Source organism: Physeter macrocephalus, chromosome 13, assembly GCF_002837175.3.
Source record: "Physeter macrocephalus isolate SW-GA chromosome 13, ASM283717v5, whole genome shotgun sequence".
Classification (NCBI taxonomy): Eukaryota; Metazoa; Chordata; class Mammalia; order Artiodactyla; family Physeteridae; genus Physeter; species Physeter macrocephalus.
This window is the reverse complement of record NC_041226.1, coordinates 5,965,290-5,990,889: the sequence shown is the minus strand read 5'-3', so window position 1 is coordinate 5,990,889 and position 25,600 is coordinate 5,965,290. Positions and strand designations below refer to the sequence as shown.

Genomic DNA, 25,600 nt, shown 5'->3' with positions numbered 1-25,600 from the left:
CAGCAGACTCCTCCATCCTGTCAGTAGTGGGCCAAAACCTTCACAGTCATTTTGATTCCTCTCTTCTTTCTTACTCCACGTCCTATAAATAATAAATCAGGGGCTTCCCTGGTGGCGCAGTGGTTGAGAGTCCGCCTGCCGAGGCAGGGCACGCGGGTTCGTGCCCCGGTCCGGGAGGATCCCACGTGCCGCGGAGCGGCCGGGCCCGTGAGCCGTGGCCGCCGGGCCTGCGCGTCCGGAGCCTGTGCTCCGCAACGGGAGAGGCCACAGCGGTGAGAGGCCCGCGTGCCGCAGAAAGGAAAAAAAAAAAATCAGGACATGCTCTTGGCTCTACCTTTAGAATGTATTCAGAATCCAGTTGCTTCCCACTGCTTCTACGGTAACGCCCCATCACCCCACCCCAAATCCCCTACCTAGCAGCCCGAGTGACCCTTTTAAATGCTGTGCCATGTTATTATTTAAATGTTGTGCCATGTTCACAATCCTCCTTGAAGCTTCCCCTACAGGAGTAAAAGGCCAAAGTGGTCTTGGAATGGTCTACAAGACACTCCACCTCCCTTCCCCGTTACCCTTTCTTTCTTTTCTTTTCTTTTTTTTTTTCCCCCCCCCCATTACCCTTTCTGACCTCACTTCCTGCTCATTCTACTCTGGCCATGGGAGCCTGCCTGCCATGCCTCACACACTCCCGGCACATTCCCCGGCCTGGAATTCTTTTCCCTCAGGCATCTGCATGCCTGGCTCCTTCACTTCAAGTCTTTGCTCAAATACAACCTTCTCAGGGAGACCTACTACCCAGATCGTCCCGTTTGAAATTCTACCATCACCACCAAACTCCCCACACCTAGAGTTGCAAGATGAAACACAGGATGGCTAATTAAATCTGAATTTCAGATAAACAAATGATCCTATGTCCCATGCAATACTTGAGACACACTCATGCTAAAAAAAAATTATCCACTGTTTATCTGAAATTCAAATTCAATTTTGTGTTGTCTATTTTAATTTGCTAAATCTGGCAACCCTATCCACGTGCTTTACCCTACTTTATTTTCTTTCCATAACCATTATTACCTCTTAACTACTATATACTCCTTTTTCCTGCTAGGATGAAAGCTCTCTAAGAGCAGAAATATTTGTCTGTTGTGGTCAGAGTTCTGCTGGTTCCTAGAACAGTGCCTGACATATCACAGGCATTCAATAAATACAGGCAGACCTCACAGATGCTGCTTTTTCTACAGACTGAAGGTCTGCGGCATCCCTGCATCAAGGAAGGTCTAAAGGCACCGTTTTTCCAACAGCAACTGCTCACTCACTTCAGGGCTCTGTGTCACGTTTTGGTAATTCTCTTAGTATTTCAAACTTTTTCATTATTACTATATTTGTTATAGTGATCACGAGCCTCTGACGTTACTACTGCAAGAAGATTACGACTTGCTGAAGGCTCAGATGATGGCAGTATTTTTAAATTAAGGTATATACATTTTTTTTTTTAGACATAATGCTATTGCACACTAGTGTAAACGTAACTTTTGTATGCACCGGGAAACCAAAAACTTCATGTGACTCACTTTAGTGCAATATTCACTTTATTGCAGTGGTCTGGAACTGAACCCACAATATCTGAGGTATGCCTATATTTAATGAATAAGTACCTAGTTTCAACAAATATTACCATTTTGCCATATTTTCCTTCTCTACCCTTCCTTCTATTTGGAATGATGTTTCTGGGGGGGTGGGGGGAGAGGAACCTTCACCTATATAGTAAATTAACCGAGTCTGAATCAAAGACTAGCTAGATGTCATTCCTTTCACATAAGTAGGTCCTCTCTCCTAAACTACACTGTATGCCATGTACTATTTAGAAACGTTTGGGTGGAACTACACACTTTGTAAAGAACAAGTACTTAAAATACTTATTTGCATTTTTAGTGCCTAGAACAGATCCAAGTTAGGCATTTAACAGATAATTGGTAAATTAACAAATAAATCTGCCACCATTTTATCCAAAGACCAAAAATTCCTCCAAAACACATATGAAACGTTTGGCCTTTTAAGTCCCAATCATAAAACAAACATCATCTTGCTAAATGAACTGGTAGCAAAAAAAAAAAAAAAAAAAAAGGACAATTTTCTCTCTGTAATTCTTTATTAAAAATACTGCTGTACACATAGAGACTGAAAACAGGATTAAAGATGAATAACCCATATTGGGATCATGACATTAGAACTTAACATACTGGTGCTTTTCCGGGAAGTCGCTGACATCCAAATCACAGAACCAAGGTCAAAAGCAAAATACAAAGGTACCCTCAAAAATATTTACAATGAAGTAAATACATTAACAGATTTTAAAATAGGTAACAAAAAATTGAAATGACCAACGTTACACTGATTTCAAGGGTTGTCCTTTCTGTGCTTGTATCTGTCATAACAGGAAGGTGTGGAAGTTTATATCCTTAATTTGAGTACTTTCAGATATTAAAATCTTCCTATGAATTAAAAAGACTAACTTTTAGACAACCTGTTAAATGGAATTACACTATGGAAAAGAGGGCTCCCCCAAAAAACACCTAAGCAGAACTAAGAGTTCTATTGAAAACCATTCCCAATAAAAACTAAATGAAAAATAAATATAAAACGAAGCTTAAAAAAAATACGTATCACCTGACACCAGCTGTTCTGTGGCTGACGCTATTTACTCATGAAAACATATCAGCTGTCTACCTTTTTATTCAAACCAAGTCCTGAGGTTACTAGGGGCCGAAGCAAGCTAGCATTTACGATGCAAACACTCTTGGGTTTGTGATTTGAACCGGCCTCGCAGAGGGAAGTTTGCTGGTCTACACAGAATGAGAAAATCAAGCCCTATTTTACCCCTGCCCTTCCTTAGCTTTTGCAAAACATTGGTCCACAAATTAAATTTTCAAAAAGTTCCCAGACCCCAAAACTAAAATAGATGATCCCCTTTCATTTTCAAAGAAAACAATATTGGAAAAAATCTCCAGCCCGCTTATAAATTAAGCATTTCATATTTCTTCTAGAATACAAGTAGTTCTTTTTTGTACAAAAGAATTACAATATGATTTGTCAAAAAACATATAAAAAGACAGCTGCTCTTTGTCAAATACATGAGCTAATAATGATAAAAGACTTTTGCATGTTAATGTCTCCAAGTTCCTGTTCCTTTCACATAAAAAAAGAACATTATGGTGGCAAATGTTAATTATCCTTTGAATATTGAGCATTATGTTCTTTTAAAATCCATCTTGATGAAATGCAATAACTGATCTTCTTTTTAACTCAACAACTGATGCTACCAAACGTGGACTCAAACACACTTGTTAAAACAGGTAAAGCGTGTCTCTAGTCTTCAAAGATTTGGGGTGAAGAGGTGCTTTTTCTTGATGCAAATCTCAAGGCAGAGAAAATCATTTTAAAGCTTATAAAAAGTGGACAGAGAAATATTAAAAACTTCTCTGAAAACTACAAATAGGTATAGTTATTAAAATTGAAGACTGTAACATCAGTTGCAAGTGCTTGGAAGTCTTTCCTGACCTTTTGAGTTTCCACATTTTCTTCATAGTTGCATGATGAGCACCCAGTGCTAGTAAAACATTCAGTGCTGGGAAAGGAGATAGAGTCTTCGTTACTGTTTTTTATGAAAGAAAAATTCCTATGTATTTGGCAGTCTTCAGTATCAAAGTATAGGTATTTCATTAACTAGAAATTCCATGAATACCCAAGTTTGGCGACAACTGCACGTCCAAATGTTAAGAAAGTTAAGAGGAGGAAAATTCCAGACTTTTGAGACTGACTTATTCAGGAATATCCCACATAGTTATTATCAAAAGCACTATTACTTTGGGCTAAGCAGTGACTGCAAAGGCACAGCAGATTGTTTTCCCTCCAGATTCCGGCTGTAAACCTTCAGAAAGCTCCTGACGCCAGACCACCGCTGTGTTTAGTTCGTCTTCTGAACAGTGTCTCTGTATCTGTATCCAGTGTAAAGTACCATAATAAAGCTGTGGTTCAAAGAACAGAACTTTATACAAACAAGCAAACTGGAAAAAACCTAAAGCAATATACTCCTGAACTTCAGGCCTTTAACACAATTTCTTAATTTTTTTCTATTAGAAAATGGCATAAATGTAAATGTATCTGATTAGCAGGGAAATGCCTTTTTAAAAAAAGGCTCTGGTTGAATTTGGAGCAAAGAGCTCTGTGTGCTCCTTCCGTTACTGTTTATCTAACCCTCATTCAGAAAGGATTCAAATCAACTAATAGGGGAATTCATACCCAACAAGTCACTGAAATTTTTGTGTGTTCTTAAAAACAAAACAAAAAACACACACACAAAATCTCAACCTGAACTAACAGTGGGTGGCATACAGAGCTTGCATACAATACTCTTACAAGAATTATGCACTACACTGTACTTCCATGAAATCATTTACCTGGTCCCTTATGTTATTCAGGGCAACCCATCCCCAAAAGAGCAAATTCTGCACCCCTCAGTGACAAAAATGCTGCCCAGCATTGTTTCCCAAAAACCTCCTTGCAAATAGTTTCCCTTAATAAGTATACAATGTGGCAAAAGTTCAAAGATCAGAAAAAAGTCTTTAAAAAATTAAAATTAGTGCATATACAAGTGGAAAAAACAAAAGCTGGAACATCATTCCCCTAACGGTGCTCCTTAATCTAAAATAAACTCTTCACAGGTGTGGCCCACGGGCAGCCACAGCTCAAGGATAAGTGAAACATTCTTCCTTTCAAGTAACAGCGCACCTGACCCAAGTGCAAGCAGCTCTGCTCATCTTCTGCTTGTTTCCCAAACGTGAAATGAGATGATGAGAACAGTTCAGCTGTAGTGCAATTTGCTATTGGTTAAGCTCCTCAGCCATATCCCGCCTGTTTTTTTTTTTTTTAAGCAAATACTACAACTGACCATTTGCAGCTGCAATCAGTTCTTGAAAAGTATTTTCAAAGCATCGCTTTAAGTCACTGTAAGTCACCACAAGTACACTCTTCTCATCTCTGGAAATGAGGCTTATTTTTTCTGGCACACCAGCATCTAACTGAAACAGACAGAAACACAACACATGAAGTTCAAGCCTATTTTAGGACAACATTTGCAACAGTGACATACGAAATATTTTTTTAAATGCTGTCACATTCCCCTCTAGATATTCATAAATATTTTACATCACTAATCACTATGCACACACTTTTCAACTCAGATGCGTTTTTTAAAAACATTGTCCTATGGACTTCCCTGGTGGCACAGTGGATGAGAATCCGCCTGCCAGTGCAGGGGACACGGGTTCGAGCCCTGGTCCGGGAAGATCCCACATGCCGCAGAGCAACTAAGCCCGCGCACCACAACTACTGAGCCTGCATGCCTAGAGCCCGCGAGCCACAGCTACCGAAGCCCGCGCGCCTAGAGCCCGTGCTCCGCAACAAGAGAAGCCACCGCGATAAGAAGCCCCCGCTCGACACAGAACATTGCCCTAGGGACTTCCCTGATGGTCCAGTGGTTAAAGACTCTGCACTCCCACTGCAGGGGGCGTGGGTTCGACCCCTGGGTGGGGTACTAAGATCCCACATGCAGCGCGGCGTGGCCAAAAAATAAATAAAAAACATGCGAAAGTCATTTTTAAAAAAATTAAAGAAACATTGCCCTATGTTACTGCCTATCGTATTTTAAAACTTTATTATTATTATTTTTATTGGAGTATAGTTGCTTTACAATGACGTGTTAGTTTCTACTGTACGACGAAGTGAATCAGCTTTATGTATACATAGATCCCCATATCCCCTCCCTCTTGGACCTCCCCTCCCACCCTCCCACCCCTCTAGGTGGTCTCAGAGCGCCGAGCTGAGCTCCCTGTGCTACACAGCAGGCTCTCATTAGCTATCTATTTTACGCACGGTAGTGTGTATATGTCAATCCTAATCTCCCAATTCATCTATCTGTCACGTTTAACATTTGTGTATATTATATTCCATCCAGTTGATACTCCATAATTCAATTATTCCCCCAATGTCTTCCAATTCCTTGGTATCGTGAACTACAGTGCAATGAACATATTTGGCTACTTAGTTGTTTTCTTCTATAGAATTACTTCCCTAGCAGGAACACTTAAAAGTATAAATACTGAATCAACAAGTATGGGTAATTTTATAGCTTAATACATACAGCCAAACCGCTTCCCAAAGGACATCGAACACCACGGATTTAGGAGTTGTACCAATTTACCAGTAACTCCGTATCAAATGAGTGCCTTGCTATTTTAATTTACATTTTTTATTAATGTTACCAAATGTTTTCATACATTTACTTCTGTTATTTCCACCTGTGTGAATGCCAGTATATAATCTTTATCAAATCCTTATCTATCAGGATTTGGCAATAATATTTTAATGAGATCTTTATAAAACATAAGTATGAATCCTGAGTCCATCTAATAACTTCTCGTTAGGATTTTCACTTTACTTTTGTTAGTTTTCAATGTACATATTTCCTTCTTTTTTCAATAATTCATTAAAATACGTTTAAAACTAATTCTGAAGGCACAACCTTTCAAATCATTTTACCATCTAATTTCTATCATTTCCACCAAAATAATCGATGTAAAAATTTAATTTTTTTTATCATCAACATAGCCATCCATCCCTTTTAATTTATTACACGCCTTCCAAGCTTTAGAAATTGTCACATATTCAGATTTGGGATAAATTTTATTTACTCCTATTTTATGAAATGAAACAGAATTTTCTTAAAATTTTCAGTTATCCTAATATTCATTAAATAATCTTCATTTACGATGTCTGTCCATGGCTTATTTCCACAGGATCCACCTGTCAGTGTTTATTCTAGTTCTACATATTTTTAATTACTGGTGCTTTGATACTATGGATACTGTTGTCTAAAATCTGGTAGAATTATTCTCCACTCGTTGCTCTTATGAAAAATGTTTTCCCCTTAAGGGAAAAGGGCAAATGAATATACAAATTGTACCAGGTTAGCTCAATGATAACATACAGTCTTGTTCTGTCTTAATGTAGGTTATTGACAATACTCTCTAAAGAGTTTTAAGGAAATTCAAACACGGCAAAGTAGTGCTTAAAAATAAAACACCACCGTGTTTTACCGGAAGGGTTAGCACACTGTATGCCAACAGCTCTAAATCATGTGCCACCATAGGTATTTCCTCCTCTAGTCCCTGTAATTTAGGGACAGTTTACACCAGGGGTCAGCAAGTGTTTTCTATCAAGGGCCAGACAGTGTTTTAAATTTCAGGGCCATATATCAACATAAGCCTCTGTCTCATATTCTTCTTAGTTGTTTTTGTTTTTACAATCCTTTAAAAATGTAAAAACTATTCTTAGCTTGTAGGCTGTACAAAAACAGGCAAAAGGATTTGGCTCACAGGCCAGTTTGCCAACCCCTGATTTAGATATAAACCTATACACAAAGGCTAGGATATACTTCTGGAGACCCATTCTCTCCGTAATTCCAAGTAATTCATAAGGAAAATGCACTCCTCCCTTCCTCCATAAATCGCATCTCTCCAGGCCCTTTCAAAAACACAAAGCTCACCTCTCAAAATTATGATGCATCTCTACCTACTTACTTCATCTAATCACTTCTAATTCCCCATTTATCACAGCTGGGTCTAGTGATAAGCCCAGTACTGCATTTTCACTATTATTAACACTTGATTAACACCCACAGCTGAGCGCAAATGAATGAAGGACGTGCAGGACTCACAATGACTGAGAAGAAAGGAATTCAACTTTTAAAAAATATTTAAACACAAAATACTGCTTTGTTTGTTATAACAAACTACACTTGGTAAATAAAAGAGAGTGGGGCGGGGGTGTGGGAGGCAGTCCTTTCGTGACATTTTATCACAACAGAAAGATCCACAATGAAGAATTCTGAAATTATTCATGTAGGCGTTAAAAAAAAAATCCTCCTATTCTACAAATTGTTATTAAGTAGGTACACCTAATAATTATCAATAAAATGTCTTGTATACTATAGCAGACTACATCTTAATTTCTTCAGTCTCTTAGTATTTGTAGAAGATGCAGCTCTATAAATTGTAGATAACAGCATTGTGATCTTAAAAGTCCAGATACAAATTACCTTGTTAAGACACGAAATGATATGACTGAGGTCAATCCAAGGAGCGCCTGCTTCTGTCACCTGATGAAAAAGATGATCCCTAAAGAGTTTCAACAGATAACGGTCTCCAGTCTCCGACCAGGTAGGATCCTTCTGAAACCTGGGGGAAGGTAATATTTCACCTCAATAACTCATGCTGTATACCACAGGGCTATATGTTTATACTTCAGACTCAAAACTAGTTTAATTTTATTGTTTTCTACAATAAATCAGAAAGTAGGGTTTGTGTGTAGTTTTTTTTTTAATCAAATTTTATGTCCAGATTGCCCATAGATTTTTTAAAACTGACCTCGCTGAACATGAAAGTATATGAATACCACTTCCCACTTCTCAAGGCAATCACCCCCCTTACACACTCCTATTTTATAATCACTTCCTTATTTAGGGCCCTACCATTAGATAAAATGGGGAAGAAAGCAAATGTCTTCAGGTATCTTTAGAAATAGGTTGAAAGAGATTATCCTTTTCCTCCTCCACCCTTAGGTCATAGGGTAGAGAGAGATGGTCAGACAGGTGTTCTGCTTTACCGGGAGCATAAAACAGGGAAATGTTTACGAAGCAAAAAGGGGGCAGATTCTGGTTTCCTACCATCATGTGATGATGTGAAAGTGAGCTGCTAAGAACTGGAAAACTGACCAGATGATCCCTGTTAAGTTTTCAGTGACCCATGGAACTTACAGGCTAGTGGGGGAAACGGACATTCAAATAGTAATGGCTTATTTAGAGAATGCTATTAAGAAGAAGGGATATGGTATAGAACAGAAACATGAATTCACCTGGGAAAGCAAGGAAGGCTTTCTAGGGAAGGAGTGGATGGTCTTCCCAAAGGAAGAGTGCCCCTTAGTCAGAGGTATCAGGGTTTGCAAAGGACAGAGCAAGGAGCACCTAAGAAGCTTAAGAAGAAAGGTCACTGTAGCTGGATGGGGTTGGGGGAGAGAAGAGAAGAGAGAGAGCAGAACTGGAGGGGTGCAGAGTTAAGGACAAGGAGGGGTAAGAGAAAAGACAGGCAAAGACAGCACTAGAGGTGAGGAGGACATTAAAAGGAAAAAAAGCACATCTGAAGCAAGGATAAAAAGGGAGCGGTCACAGCATGCAGCCTTAGATCACATTTAAAAATGAGATCTGCATTCTGAGAACAAGGAGGGGGAAGCCCACCACCGTCATGTATCTGGGTTCATACTACAAATGGAAGGTGGAAGATTCTTTTCTGGAGAAGCTGACCTACTCAAGGGAAATACTGACATTTGGAAGTCTACCAACAACAAACAAAAACCATATGTAACAACATCACGCTGCTTTATCACACATTCTATTATATAATCCCTGCCTCTACAAGGAGCTTCCCACTAGCTTCTAAGGATGTCACTTTTAATATGAATGAACAGCCAAGGATCAGAAATCCTTTGCAGAAAAAAACAAAACAAAGCAAACTGTTGTTTCCTATGAGATATTGCAGGGAACAGAATAAAAGTTAAATAAATTTAAAAAAAAACCCAACCCACTCACTAAAAATCTATAATTGACAGTCTCAGAGAAAAGGAATTAAATGCTATAAGACAGAAACATTTAGAAAGCAGAAAGTTGTTGAAAATTTAAAATATGATAGCAGAAATTCAAAGGATTAGGAAAAAACCCTTTAATTTTAGACAAAATTAAGTTGAGGTTATTGCCTAGAAAGTAAAACAAAAAGATACAATATAGAAAATAGAAGAGAATATTAGAAAATCAATTGCAAAGGCCTAACAGCTAAGCAATGGGAGTTCCAGAAAGAGAGAAGAAAAGTTTTCAAAGAAACAACACGACAACTTCCGAGAACTAAAAGACATAAATTCCCAAGATTAAAATGCCCACCTGTTGATTCACCAGAATGAAATCAAAAACCCCCACACACACCACGGCACATCACTGTGAATTTCTGCACATCAGTGATTCCTAACAGCATGGGAAGTGGAGAGGGATTTGGAAAGAAAATGGCTTTGATAAATGGCTTTTTAATTTTGTCTGGAAGTTAAAAGACAATGGAGCGACGCTTCAAATTCTGAAAGAAAACTATCATTACTATTACTTAACTATGTACTAGAGGTACCAGCTAACACAATCACTCAAGAGAAATCAAAAGTACAGAAATTAGAAGGGAGGAAATATACTATCATTATGTGAAGACACAACTATATGCCTGGGAAACCCAAAAGAAATTACTGAAAAACTATCCAAACACTAATGTACCAAGGTTCAAAATTTATAGAAATCAATCATTTTCACATACAACGATAACAAGGAGTCTAAGAAGACAGAATGGGGGGGGGGGGAAATTCCCATTTATAACAGCAACAAGAAAAAATACCTAAGAACAAACTTAGTGTGCTATAACTACATGAAGAACAATGTAAACACTGAAGAACACTAAAGCAGACATCAGCAATACAACGACATGTCATTATCTTGGTTAAGATAACTCCACATCTAAAAACACAAATGCTCCTTAAGTTTACTAATAAACTTAATAAAAATACCATCAGGTTTTTAAAATTTTTTTTAACTAAACAAGCTAATTCTAGAATTTACACAGAAAATTTAAGTTTTAGGAAAACAACAAAAAACAATAAAATGGAGATAAGAAAGAGCTATAACACTACTAGATTTTAAAATGTCAATCATCATGATAGTGTGAAAGAGGTGCTGCCTTAATAAACCAGTGGAAAAAGCTAGACTAGTCCATAAACAGCTTCTGGACCACTAGGTAGTCGTCTGGAGGTGGGGTGGTGGTGGGGGGAGTTGGGTTCGTACCTCACATCCTATATAAATTCCGAATATATAAAAAACTTTAACAGGAAAAAATTGAAACCTTAAGTATTCTAGAAGGAACTACAAGATTATCCCTTCACAATCTTAAGAGTAGAAATGCCTTCTAACTTCCTTACTATGACTCAAAATCCAAAAGTACAAAAGAAGCTTGATCAATTAGACTACCATAAAAATGTCTACATGTGAAAAAAATTAAGCAGAGCCAAAAGAAAAATGACAAACTTCAAAGAAAATGATCACAAAGGGTAAATCTCTCTGGCTCCTCCTGTACATCAAGAAGACAGATAGACAATCCAACTGAAAATAAAAACGGGCAAAGGATCTGGAGAGACAGAAAAGGAAATATAAATGAATCAAAAAGATAGGCAACATGCTCATTATGAGTAAATACCAAAAACATCTGCACTGAGATTCAATTTCTCATCTATCAGGTTGTCAAAAATCGAAATTTCGAAAGAAGTGTTGTTGGTGAAAGACTCTCATGCACTGTGCCTGGTAAACCCGTCTAAGAGCCATCATTACAGTCACAAATTACAACGGGTGCTGACCTAACGATCACAGTCGAACCCCTATTTGTGCACACACTAAATTAAGTGTGCGTAAAGTCAGTCCCTGCAGAATTGCTTATACCAGCAAAAGGCTGAAAACAACTCAAATGCCCATCAATAAGGAACTGGAGAAGTAAATTACAGTGTATCTACAGGACGGACTATTACATGGCCATAAATTATGAGGAAGCACAGCACAGCGGTTAAGAGCATGGACTCTGGAACCACCATTCTGTCTGGATTTGAATCCTGACTCATATGTGACCTTGAACAAGGTTTTCAACCTCTCTATGCCTCAACTTCTCTGTTAAAAGGGAATACTAACAGTACCCAGCACCACAGGGCTGTTAGGATTAACTGAGGTCATATTTGTTAACTATTGAGAATAGTGTCGAGCATACACTAAACACATCTAAAGAGAAAGATTTCCAAAATATATTGTTATGAGAAAAAAGCAACAAACAGAACATTGAACATGGTTTACAATTTGTAGATATTTAGAAGTGGGGGGAGAGGGGTGATAAGAATACACAGCTGTAACTTGGGAAATATGTGCAAGAGACTAATAAAAGACTAGTGGGAGGAACTGGGGAGACTGGGGGTGTCAGGTATGAAAGAGAGATTTTTTATTTTTCACTGCAAACCCTTTTCTACTTTTTAAGAAACTGGTTCATATAAAATCTATTCAAAAGATTTAATTAATAAATAGAATTTTCTGAGGACAATCTGGAATTATACGCCCAATCATACTATCAATAAAGTATGAAAGTAGAATAAAGATATTTTCAGACTTTCAAAGACTCAAAAAACTCACCTTTCTCAGGAAGCTACTGAAGGCTGTGCTTCGTTAAATCAAAAGAATAAACCAAGGAAAAAAGCAAGAAACAGGGCAAGCAACACAAAGGGAGAGACAATGAGAACAGCACAGGGAAGTTCAGGTTCTAAAGTGAGAGTGTGAGCAGGCTTGAAGCGCAAGGGGCCCAGAGAGAAACAAAGGGCAGAGGCTCCAGGTGCAATTTCTCTAAGGGGGAGGAAAGAAAGGGAACTGATAGGTTACCTATTTTTGACCATATGGAAAGGTATTTTACAACTCTGGCAGAGAGTCTGGAATGAACTGGTGGTAAATATTTTTTCACTTGTTTAGTTTTCTATATAAGACAAAAATTAACATCAGGAAAACAAAGATCTAAAAACAAAATACAAAAGAAAGGAAATACAGTCATGATTTACTATGTGAGGCAGCTACGAACAATATTTACCTTGTTTTAACAATGCCAACACTGAATAAAGATTTATCTCAAAATTCATGGGTTAAGCAGTACAATGTTTGTGTACTTAGTTAAGGGAAGGGGGTATGAGAGAGCGCGCCTCATCTTCCACAGGACAAAGTCATTAGCTGAGTTACAAATTGAAGAAAAATTTAAACACTGAAGGAAAAATCAAGGAACAGCACTCTAAGCATATACTTTTTAAAATAAAAGAGATAAATGCCAGAAAGAAGCAGCTAAAAGTCTTTTTTAAATGGTTCAACATATAGTCATGTTCTCTTCATTTAGAAAAATCATCAGGGAAAATGCTAACTGAATCTTCTCACTTTGAAGAAAGCTAAGTGAACTTAAATTTTGTGGTCAAAACATTCTCCCAAGCAATGATATTTATGTGTCACCTATCTCTATTAACAGAGGTAACAATCCTGAAATGCAACTTATACTACAGTCACAACAGCTGCACTACTGTTCTACCCGTCTTTGACAGGTAGAACGCACAAACATCAAACTTGCTTCTTTCTTGAACATATGGTTAACTTACAAACAAGGCAGAACTAAACAACAAATAATGTAAGATGGTGATGCCTTTCCAATGTCACTGATACGACAGCCATAAATAATGCCCTTCAGCAGCAGAACAGCTAGAAACATCTGAAGTATCTACTCTGACCAAGGTAACCTGAACTGAACAGGCTTCAGAAAGGAGACAGGGAAGAGGCAGTACTGACAGGCAGAAAATACACCCTCGTACGCAAACCACAACAGAGATTTCTAACACGGTGTATTTTCTGTTCACGTGTGTGTGTGTGTGTGTGTGAAATCCCTAAGGACAACCACAACATATGCTGTGGTTAAAAAACCACACCCTAATGGCTAACAATAGGCTTAAGGTCACTTTACATGAGAATTTTTCTTTTTCCAAATAAAACCAGTAAGAATAAGGTATACTCATTCTTGTTACGCAAAATAGCGCCCTTGATTGAAAACACATTGTAAAATACTGTAAATCCTTACTCCGGCCTCTCATTGATTGTTCCCAATTTTGCTAGAAGCCTAAACAGTCTTCCATTTTGAACCTCCTATAAAACATTTTAAAAAGAGAGAGAATATTAATGTTCCAGCTAACTGAATATAAAAGCAAAAGTTTACAAAACTGGTATCCTGTACCAATATTACCTTTAAACAATAAATTTTAATATCCCCACCTTCTGGTTATACTTTTGAATACAACATGTCCATTTCATTCAACAGTCATACTCGAGAAGATTATGCAGCTGTCCATTTTTTTCTTTTTTTAAAATTTTATTGGATTATAATTGATTTACAATGTTGTGATAGTTTCAGGTGCACAGCAAAGTGATTCAGTTATACACACACATATACTCATTCTTTTTCAGATTCTTTTCTCATATAGGTTATCACAGAATATGGAGTAGAGTTCCCTGTGCTATACAGTAGGTCCCTGTTGGTTATCTATCTTATATATATATAGTAGTGTGTGTATGGTAATCACAAGCTTGTGATTTATTCCTTGCCCCCTACAGCTGTCCATTTTTAAGAATTATTAAAGTAATTCACATTAAAAAAAAAAAAAATCAAGATTGTGTCTCATGACGGTAGCAAAGCCGCAAACAAAAAAGAACAAAACAAACGCCCAGAGGACCTCAGAAATCAAAATAGGAAACACCAAGTTTGGACAAAAATATCTGCAAACAATCTTAGCCAGCTGTGTACTATATTCAGCACAGTAATCACTCTGTTTTATATCTATTGATACACACAGATGCAGGTGTGTACACACTCCTTTAACTACACACTTTACCTTTGCAAGGTCTTCCTCTATGACATCATTTCTCATTTGAGCAGCATCCAACTGAGTATAAAATCGAGCGCCAATCATGGGCATGATGTCATTTACACTTCGCATCCTGTTTTGGTCAGTCAACAAATATCTAACCAAAATAGAGAAGGGTCACTTGAATGCCAACCACGCAATTCACAGAACAACACAACCCCCAAGCACACGGGCGCTGCCGCCGCCAGCATGTTAGTGTGCACAACTTCGAAAATAATGTTTTCACGCAAGTCGAGCTCATTTTTAAAGCTTAGTAATTACACTCCTTTTCTCTGGAAAACTTTAAGAGCCAATGGGAAAAACTGTAAAAATGTCTCTTTCTCTAAATGTTTTACTATTATGAAAATGAGAAAGGAAAGCTGGGAAGAGTTAAGACTTACCATATTTCCATTCTCAAACCCTTCTTTACAACAGTGGGAGATGAAAAGATTGTTGCACATTTTTTTGGAGGGGTGAAATAGGGGTGCTTGTGGGTGGGGAAATTTTTCCATTGCTCCTCAAAAATAGTTTTTGAAACTAAAACTAGGTCTTCCATTGTGATAAGTCAAACAAGCCTCAGCTTTTTAGGAAGCTGTCTCCTGCTCTGTGACTCCATTTACCACCTGTCATGGTATATTTATTTCTGAGAAATCTTCATGCCCTAACACACATCAGGAAAGACCAAATCAATTTCTTCTATCATTATAACTAAGGCAGAAAAATATTACACGTTTCAAAAGGCCACCTGTCAGAGTACAATGATTATCAATCATCTATTATTATTTATTCTGAAAGGTAAGCCATGTCCTAACCATTCTCATCAAAGCAGCCTCCTAATCTTTCACTCTCTGCTTATAATTTGACCTTCTTTTCTCCATAGGATTTATCACTATCTGCAAACATCTTACTTGTTTATATGTTTATTAAGTCTTCCCCATTATAATGGGTGGAAGCTCCAGAAGATGGGGAATTTTGTTCATCTTATTCAGAAGTGTCTTCAGCATCTGACATATATACAGTAGGCATTCTTTTGTTGAATAAAGGAACAGTTATAAACTCATGTGGATAATCTATGTCTTAGCTATTCATCTGTAATTACTGACGTATTTGTATCTAACTATGTATAGTGTATGTATACTAACTATGTATAAGCTATGTGACTTTTGGCAAGTTACTTTACGTCTTCAAGCCTCAGTGTTGACATCTCTAAAATGGAGCTAATAATGGTACCTAATTTATAGGGTTATTGGGAGAATTAGGTGAATTAATTCATATCAATCAGTTCAAAAGTGCATGAGATACATACTTTACTACTCTGTATATTTTAGTTATTGGTTAGTATGAAAGTATGACCTTTTCGTTTATTCATTTTTTATTAAGGAACATTTCGTAACATTTGTAGAAGGAAAGAGAATTATATGATGAATCCTCATGTACCCATTACCCAGTTTCAATAACTATTAACTTATGGCCAATTTATTATATTTATATCCTTTACTCTCACTTTTTTAAAAAAGGAAAATTATAACTTGAGATTACTTAAGACATCCTAGGTATTATAAGCTACAGCTAGAAATCACTGCTGTGATAATATATGAAACAAATATTTTTATTTAAAAGAGAAATCAACTTATTTGATTATTAAAAGGAACCAGGTAACCACTGGCTTCCAGTGCTCTGTCACCAGCAGGACGCTTATGCCAGTGTAACAGAGCACAGGTGGGCAGCCCCGTCCTCCATCCCTCAATTCCATACCACAGGGCTAGTCCAAAAAGAAACTGGATCATCCAGGGTTACACAGAAAGATCAGAAGGAACAGCTGGAAGCTAAAAGAGACTGAAAAGGATCAATAAGCTCTAACTGCTTCTAGAACATCATAGAAAAAAATGTCAAAAGAGACTTCCTAGCACCTGTTCTCTTCAATGACTTATAATAAGGGTTAGGGTTGTCCATCCCCGATGTTAGACACGTCTCAGACTGTTGTGACTGCGTCCACAGTGGGCTTCTCTTAAGCCAAAATCATTTCAGACCTACGCTCGAGGATTCCCTGGAGTATGAAGACACAGGAGGAGAAAGAAGCATAGGGACCCTTACACATGTGCTTTCTGGAACAGCTGTTTGGGCCACACAGCACATGACCGGGCTGCAGGTGAGGTTATTTATGACAGCTTTTACAAAGATACTGATCTCTCTGGAGAGCAGCACTGTCTAATAGGACTTTCTGAGATGCTGCAATTGTTCTATGTCCACGCTGTCCAGTGTATTAGCCAGAAGCGACACGCGGCTTCTGAGCTCTCGAAATGTGGCTGGTGCAACTGAGGAACTGAATTTTTACTTTTATTTAATTTTAATTCATTTAAACTTAAAAGGTCATATGTAGCTCATAGATACCAATGTAGCTTTAGAGGGTCTAGCCTTTCGCCATATGTTTAAAACATCAATTACTAATTTAAACATGCTGATTTATGAATTTACTCCAAGAAATACATACTTAGCAATAAAAACAAAGAAATTGGAAGTTGTTTAGTTATGTTTTGCCTGGTTTTAAATAGTGGAAACTAAAATAAATAGAATCACTGTTAAAAGGCCCTCATGAAAAGTCCGCCTTGTCTCATATGATCATTACATTAACACTTACAAAATCAGATTCTTCAGGTCAGAGGAGTAGCTGATTGTCGCCAGTTCCGCGGCTTTCTGTAAGTTCTCTCGCTGAATTCCTGCCAAAGAGTTGCAAGCCAAAGCCAACACAACTTTTCCTAATGATATCAGATCTGCTTGCTGACATGAAAGAATAAATATAACTTTTAATTTTTCTTTTATAGGTACAAATTTAATACACTGACACTACTGCCTGCATGGAAAAAGCATCTTTACAAAGAAGCTGAAGAACTCAGCACAAGGTTCCTGGGTATTGGCGCTTATCAGTCACCTGGGAGCTTATTAACAAGACCATTTCTGAGCCGCTCCACCCCAGATTCTCATTCAGGAGGTATGGGAACAGGCCCAACATTTTTAAAGCACCCAGGTAATTCTAATGAAGGTAGTTCTAGGGGGATGCTTTAAGAAACATTACCTGAAGCAATTCACATGCCAACTACAGAACTGCTGCTTTAAATTTTTTCTCTGAATTTTCATATTTAAATAGAGCTGATATCCTTCCTATTACAAGAAATCTGAGGTTGGTTACCATATAGTTAGTTGCTTTACAGTGATCATTACAATTCACGATAGGCACTTTTCTCATTTTCCATGATGCACAAAACCCAGTGAGAGTTCATTTGAAGAAAAGTAATTCCCTTATTCCAAACACAGCAGCAGCATTACCTGATTTCAGAGTACGTTCCCTAGACACTAACAATGTTGCAAACCCCCATGACATTCCATCTGCCCTTGTTTCCAAATAGACCGTTTTTATGCTATAAAAGATCTTTGAGCTCTGTAACCACCTGATTTCCTACCCTTTTTTTGTTTGTTTTTTTAAAGATTTCCCACTCTGAGGCTTTCCTTCAAAAAGAATTTTTAAGACAGCTGGCTGAATTGAGGTAAGCTCTCTACCACCTATTAAAACGCCAGGAAAACAGAACGGTCACCCCAGGTGGCCCTGCTTGGCAGATGAACTATTAATGATCACATGCCTAGGAGACAATGGAGTAGTTCAGAGTTCAATGAAATCATCTGAAGTCATTTTTACAGAAAACTTACATAAATCTTCACAATCTGAGATCTCATCTGAATTATTGGACACATGTTTATTTATGGAATATTGGTTTAGTATAGGAGTTTTCAAACCTATTTTTACATTAAAATTCACCTGAGAAGCTCAAAAAACAAACAAGAAAATCACCCAGTGGCTATCCCTTCATCCTCTTCTGGTGTTATTAGTCTGGGGCAAGATCTACGTATTGGTATTTTTCAAACCTTCATAAGAGAGTCAGATATGCAGCCAGGGTTGAGGACCACTGGTTTCATGGAAGTTTATAAATGGCACATTTGCAAAATCAGGTGAGTATTTCAAGGCAATCACTAATGAAACTTTAGGACTATGCAGCTATCCTTAACAACATTCTACCCAAATAGTAAAGAATAAAAGGAAAACAAACTCCATTATTAAGATAACATTAAAAAGTTCAAATTTTAAAATTTATCCAAATCTAGCACGTATGAATCTGACACTCTGAGCCTAAGAACCTATAATCAGCGGAAAAACTGATGAGACAAACAACTTTGAATCTATCAGGAAAAGAGATGCCGAGGATTCATGCCAGAGAAACTCTGAAACTTCATTAGTGGCAGAGTGAGGGGCCCAGGCTGGCGGGGGGGAAGGTGACAAGGGGAGGGGCGCGAATACTGTGGCGTTTCTGTTCTCCGGATGGCTCTGCCGTGACTGAATTCAGGAAGGGTTCCTCACGGTCATTCTCAAGATCAAGGAAAACATTCACAGTTATATTAATGAAATCCTAAAAATGCTGATCGAGAGAAATCAGTACACGTAAAAGCTAACTGTAAATTTCTACAAGTGTTTCAATCCAATGTCATCAGCAAAGTTAAGCTTGTTATTGTTTATTAAATATTTCACCAGCATGTAGCAACACACAGCTTCCCAACCCTTAAACAGTAAAATCTTCAGTTTAGCTCCACCCTGAATTGATGCTGTAACTAAACCTCCCACCTAGAACATTCCGTTATTCCCTATTTTGAGATAGGAAAACCAAAGTGCAAGACAGCTGAAGGACTGTTATGGGTTTACAAAATAAGGCCATCTGATTCTGAGTTTAAACACCACCTTTCTGAAGTTGACTCAAGGTGGGAATACCCACTTTTAGAAATAGAGTATACATGTCACATAATCCAGACTAAATTAGAACTGATCTTTTTGGTTTTTTTTTTTTTTTGCGGTACGCGGGCCTCTCACTGCTGTGGCCTCTCCCGCTGCGGAGCACAGGCTCCGGACGCGCAGGCTCAGCGGCCATGGCTCACGGGCCCAGCCGCTCCGCGGCACGTGGGATCTTCCCGGACCGGGGCACGAACCCGCGTCCCCTGCATCGGCAGGCGGACTCTCAACCACCGCGTCACCAGGGAAGCCCTAGAACTGATCTTTTTAAATAAAAGAGGTTAATGAAGTCCTGCTTAATTAAGAGGGTTTAACGTCATAAAAACTCAGTAACTCTCCCTTCCTTATTTCCCAGCTAAATAATTTTCCATTTGTTATTTTGCTTCTTACCTCCATCTGGCTTTGCCCCCCATTTGTTGAATTCTGGAGGTTTTCCCCCCAACTCATTTTCAGTTTCTTCCTGATTCTTGACTTCTTGATTTTTCTCTGATTCTATCTATGGCTCTATTTATGTCCATTTTACTGAAAGTCAGTCTCTATTCACGTGTCTGAAACAGACTATGACAAGAAACAATGCACTCCTTTCTCATGCACCCTCTTCTCTGTAAAATCACAATCCCCCGTTCGGGACTACCTTTAATTCTCTCCTTTACCTTACGATAAGCTATATGGATAATCTACACATATATACCCACTCCAAAAAAAAAAAAAGGAAAAGAAAAGAAAACCTGATACAACTTTTACCACTGAAAAATAAAGGGAGGGTGACAACTGGTTGAAAGTAGCCTAAGTTTATGAATGAAGGCAGTTCCTAACTTACCAATCAGTTGCCCCAAATCCTTACTTTAAAGTTATTTGTTCTGAAACTCTAGGATTATTTTTTCTTATGAAGAGTTGTTTTTCAAGGTAACTAACTACACAACCCATAATATAACTCCAATAACGGACACTTGCAAATAAAAAATGGAAAACAACACTGATGTGATACTCACAGAAAAACAAAATCAAACTAGTCTTATCTTATACGAGTAATTAAAAAGAAAAAGGAACTATTCAGAATAGAAAAGAATGAAGAGATACTGTGAGACTGCACGTAAAAAACAAAACTGGAAACATGGGGTTTCCAAATACTTGCAATAGAGGTTGATGGCACTGGTTCTAAATAATGTCTGATTTCTCTTTAAAAGTTTAATATTATTTTCCTGGATATAAAGATCACTCGTATTTTAACAGTCAAGAACCAGTCACTTTCAGGAGCACAAAGATTATGAAGAAAAATTTTCAGAGCCAATTAGTTAGGCACTAAGTGTAAGACAGAAGATAAGCAGGAAAACAGCTAAGAAACAACCAACCTCGATAAGAAAGAGGGAGCAAGTTCCCTTCTGCAGAAGAAAGCTGCTAGGGCTGGGGGCTGGGGGCTGGGGTTGGGGGGTAGCCAGGTTCTTCCATGGAGAGCCCACTAGATGGCGCTACCAACCAGAACAGCTTGGTTGCTGCTGGGGGTAGGTGGGCACCGGCAGAGGGGAAGAAGCTGTGAAAAGGCTGCATACGACTGAATGCGCTGCGTGGCTCTAAGTCTGGGGACTGCACTGTCCACAGTCCAGTAGCCAAGGAAGAGGTTTATGCATGAATCAACTGTAATACTAAAAACCACCTGGACTCCACGTCTCCTTCTGGCCTTCCCTTTTGTTCTGAAATTTTGTCTCATAAAGTGAACTAAAATCTTTCAAAGATTTAAAGAAAAGAGAATGAAATGAGAAGGACGGTGGGAAGGGAAGGTATTCTCCTCCTTGTTTCTCCATGTAAACAAGAGATTCTGCCTTACATCAAACCTCTGTAAGTTAATAAATGTTCAGAAACAACAAAGATTTCTTACATGAAAGAAACTAACATTGTCTTAAAATGACAACTGCATACCCTCCAAAAAATATGAATACAAACTGAATGATACGAAATATTTACTTTAGCTACATTACTTGCACAGGGTAATCAAAGCAAAAGCAACTACACTTAACGCTCCTTGCAGAGGTAGGTTCTTACTCTCCTACACATTGTGTTAATCAAGAAATAAAAACTAAATAGCTAGGAACAAAATGGGACCTAAGTCCACAATATTATGATGAAGCCAGACTATAACCAAATTCTAATAATGTACAAGAAGTGAGTGATAGGCTTTGGTTAAGCAAGAGAAAAAAATCATTACAGCAATACAAAAATCTTCCTTTGAAAATAAAAATTTTGGATTGATAGTGGGACAACTATTCTAAAAGTAAAAATAATAGGTGTGATTTTAACACACTAAAAAGTGGAAAAAAAGTAAAATGTCATTTAATATATTTCATTCAGCTGACTAATTAATGTTTTAATCTATGCTGAGGACAAATTTCCTTGTCAAATAAATGCATTTTCATTCAAACAGCCTGGAGTCTCTGACACTGTCATTAATTCTGTATACTCCAACGTATAAGGGCTCTACACTAAACACAGCACAGTGATTAAGAAAATACACGTTCAAAGTTTGCATAGAGACCACCCCCAGCATAAACTGAAATCTAGACTTAAAACCCTGAAAAACTTTAAAATAAACAAAATTTATCTTTAAAAAAAAAAAATCAAGCCTTAAGTTATTAAGTATCCATGTTCATTCTTACTCACCTGGTATTGAGCCATTAATGCCAATGGATTATTATTCTGACTGTTATCAAATGTTAAAACATCAAAAACTCCAACACAATTTACTCGCAACCTTTAAAGACCAGAAAATATAAAGAAAATAATTAAAATGAGATTTCTAAAAAATTATATACTCCTGGAAACTGAACATTTCTTCTGATATCAGGAGGGATCTCAGAACCCTACCCAGTCTTACCTCCTGTCCCGCCCGCTATAACCTCTATCAATCACCATTTTAGAGATGACATCACAGACATCAAGTGATAGGCCTATGCTTATAAAAGTCAGGAACGGAGAAAGCCAGGACTATAACACATCTTTTGACTACCAGGCCCGTGGTCTTTTCACCAAACCGAGCTGCTTCTTTATTAGTTATTCATGAAAGGAGAACTAGTTAGCTTCTTAACACGTACTAGGCACATTCAAAGCATTTTGCATGTAGTAATTCATTTGATCCTCTCAATAATCTTATGAGGCAGGAACCTTACAAATGTGGAAAATGGAGATAATAATAGTACCTGTCTCACAGACTGCTGAACACATAGATTAATTAAGTAACTAACAGAGCCAGGATATGAACCCAGGTAACCTGGTACTAGACCCTGAGCTCTTTATGCTATGCTACCCAAGACAACTCTCAAAATTTCAGCAACCCAAATAAAACCCTAGTGAAGTCAAGGCCTCTGTTACTTAACCCTTTATCACTGCTTCTCAAAGCATGAAACCCAATCAGCAGCAACAGCATCAGTCACCCAGGAACTGGTTAGAAATGCAAATCCTAAGGCCCCGCCCCAGACTTCCTGAATGAGAACACTGGGGGTGGAGCCCAACAGCCTGCGCTAAGCCCTCCAGGATATTGGGACTCATGACAAAATTTGAGAACCACAGTTGTACACAGAAAAGTTGTACTGATACTGTTTGATATCCCCCCAACCTCAACCATACATACCTCCCAAACCCTCACAGGATCTTGGTTAATAACCAGGCATCGTATTAAGAATTCAACATTTTTAAAAAACTTACAAATGAACTCAAAGTCACGGCAGTTCTTCTGGATGGAATATATGAAAAGGTAGAATTAAAACAAATCATCATGCTATGTTTACTAAGCTGTCATAGGTTAGATGCTCAATGAAGAAGCCCAAACTCAAAATGCTAGTACCTTGTTTTGCCAGTTATCAGAATCTTTGTTGGGTCCATAACTCGACATGCCAAACCTGCTGTATGAATGGTACGCAATGCAGAACTCAGTTGGACAATATACGCCCAAATAAGAGATTCTGGCAATAATCCAGCATGCTGTCTGGGCAATGGTCCATCGTGTTGACCTATAAAAGCAGATAAAAAATGGCATCTTCATTGAAATAATTAACTAAAAGACTAAAACATGCAAACCAAGAAGAATTTAAGAAACAAACCCAAATTTTCTTATTTATGATATTTACACCTTTATACTGTCAGCAGCGGCAGAGCTCTCACTGAGCTTCTCTTTTCTGTGACCGTTATAATTACTGCACAAAAATTATTTAAAGTAAGAATTTACACTTAATTGTGAGCCAAATAAATGAGTTCACATTAAAAACAGGAACTGCAGAGATAATTTTTCTTCAAGTGTGGCTAACCCTTCCCTATACTACCGTTCAGGTGTGCGGGAACTACACACCTGTGGCCTGAGGGAAACAGAAGTCTCTACCATCATTTATGTTGAGGGTTTTCTTATTCTCCTTACACTGCTGAGTCTCCCCTATTACAGCCAAGTCCGTCAGACGAAATGACATCCAAGTCACAAAAAACATAAATGTAAAACACTGACTGTCACTGATGTGTAATGAAGAAACACAAAAATAATCTGGTCTACCATGAAAAGTAATCCTTTCGGTTCTATCAACTCTTGTTAAGTGCTTCTTGATACTACTTTCTGGGTCACTGCTGATGAGCAGAAAAGAAGCCGTATAAATTTAATCTAGGTTTTGTAATTATTTCAGGGAATATGACTTTATAAATCCAAGTGTTCATATGGTTGTAAACAAACCTTTACTGAATCAGTTATAAAAGCAACACAGTTAAATGGTTAATTGTGGAGATAATAAATAGCAAATAAGGAAGAGCAAAGACAAAATTCAAAAACTGCTATCCCTCAATTTAGACAGAACTAAAGATAATACCATCTGGAAAACAGTGATAGATGACTCAAAAAGTAGCTCTAGTGATAAATGTCAAGACGACATCAAAGACAACCATGAAGAGTTTAAATAAAACTATTTAATAAATGTGGTAGTAAGGAAAATATTTATAGCAAATATATATAGCTACATATTTATAGCAAATATTTAGTGCACACTGTGTGCCAGATTCTGTCTAGTTACTTTACCCACATTATGTCATTTTAAACCTCTTATCACAATCCCTATATGGTACACTATTATTATTGCCACTTTCTTATCAGTATATTTATTACAATATGCGATTTTTTAGTTTGTTTTAAATTAACATATTAAATAGTATAAGAAAGCATTATACTTCCATTTATGTCTCTATAAGTTTATACAAACACTGGCTCTTTTTTCCTTCTTTTTTTAATATTCATATTGGGAAAACAGAGGACTGCCTTGTATTATATAAACTGTTGTAAATTAAAGTATATATGGTACATTTAGGGAAGTTACTACCATTCAAACAATACTTTTAAATACTAGAAAAAGAACTGATTCCTAGGAAAATGTAAACATAATATATCAAATAGTCAGACAACACCAAAACCAGAATTAAGATTAAAAAAAAAAAACTGGAAAGGAGTGCTATAAATCAGTGGTTCTCAACAGGGGTCCGTGTTGCCCCCTCAAGGACATTTGGAGGTACCTAGAGATATTTTTTGGTGTCACAACTGGAGGAGGGGCTGCTCCTGGCATCTAGTGGGTAGATGGCAGGGATGCAGCTGAACACCCAGCGATGCCCAGAACAGCCCCGCACAAATAATTATCCAGCCCCAAATGTCGGCAGTGCTGAGGCTGAGAAACCCAGCTGTAAATTAAAGCCAACAGTCACTTCACAGGTGTTATTACTAAAATAAACTTGAACAACTACAGCTATATTCATCTGTAGGAAAAGTTATACCACATCCCCTTCAACAAAATTATGTATGTGCTACAGATGACATGGCAAAAGGAAACAAATGACCACACTATGTGACCAGATTTTTAATGTGAAACAGCCATGTAACCACAGCTTTCTTCTTTCAACTGTCAGAAAGCACAGTTACAAGTAAACAGAATACAATTTTTATCCATAATGCCAGTTCTTAAAGGAGTCATGATCCAAAAGATACTGGAATGTGGACTCAAGTCTCCTCCCTCCTTACTTCCTCTCAGGATATATTCAGGAAAATCTTTAACAAATTAAAAACCACTGCAGGGCTTCCCTGGTGGCACAGTGGTTGGGAGTCCGACTGCC

At 37.8% G+C, this 25,600-nt stretch overlaps 1 protein-coding gene across 14 annotated transcripts in view; it reads right to left on the bottom strand.

Moving 5' to 3' along the window:
• Nucleotides 1-2,116: 2,116 nt before the first annotated feature.
• The window catches only part of PAN3 (poly(A) specific ribonuclease subunit PAN3), a 122,159-nt gene continuing 98,675 nt past the window's right edge, over nucleotides 2,117-25,600 (bottom strand). For 9 of the 14 annotated variants that reach the window (XM_028497669.2, XM_028497663.2, XM_028497664.2 and 6 more), the window contains 8 exons: nucleotides 23,313-23,478; nucleotides 22,133-22,223; nucleotides 17,285-17,424; nucleotides 14,635-14,764; nucleotides 13,827-13,891; nucleotides 8,153-8,291; nucleotides 4,946-5,075; nucleotides 2,117-4,022 (listed from right to left, as the gene is read on the bottom strand). In XM_028497669.2, the coding sequence (XP_028353470.1) occupies nucleotides 3,928-4,022; nucleotides 4,946-5,075; nucleotides 8,153-8,291; nucleotides 13,827-13,891; nucleotides 14,635-14,764; nucleotides 17,285-17,424; nucleotides 22,133-22,223; nucleotides 23,313-23,478 (956 nt within the window). In that variant the 3' untranslated portion in view covers nucleotides 2,117-3,927. Of the gene's footprint in view, nucleotides 5,076-8,152; nucleotides 8,292-13,826; nucleotides 13,892-14,634; nucleotides 14,765-17,284; nucleotides 17,425-22,132; nucleotides 22,224-23,312; nucleotides 23,479-25,600 lie in introns of those variants that run through there. The other 5 variants (XM_028497665.2, XR_003682603.2, XR_003682602.2 and 2 more) reach the window with 5 other exon arrangements.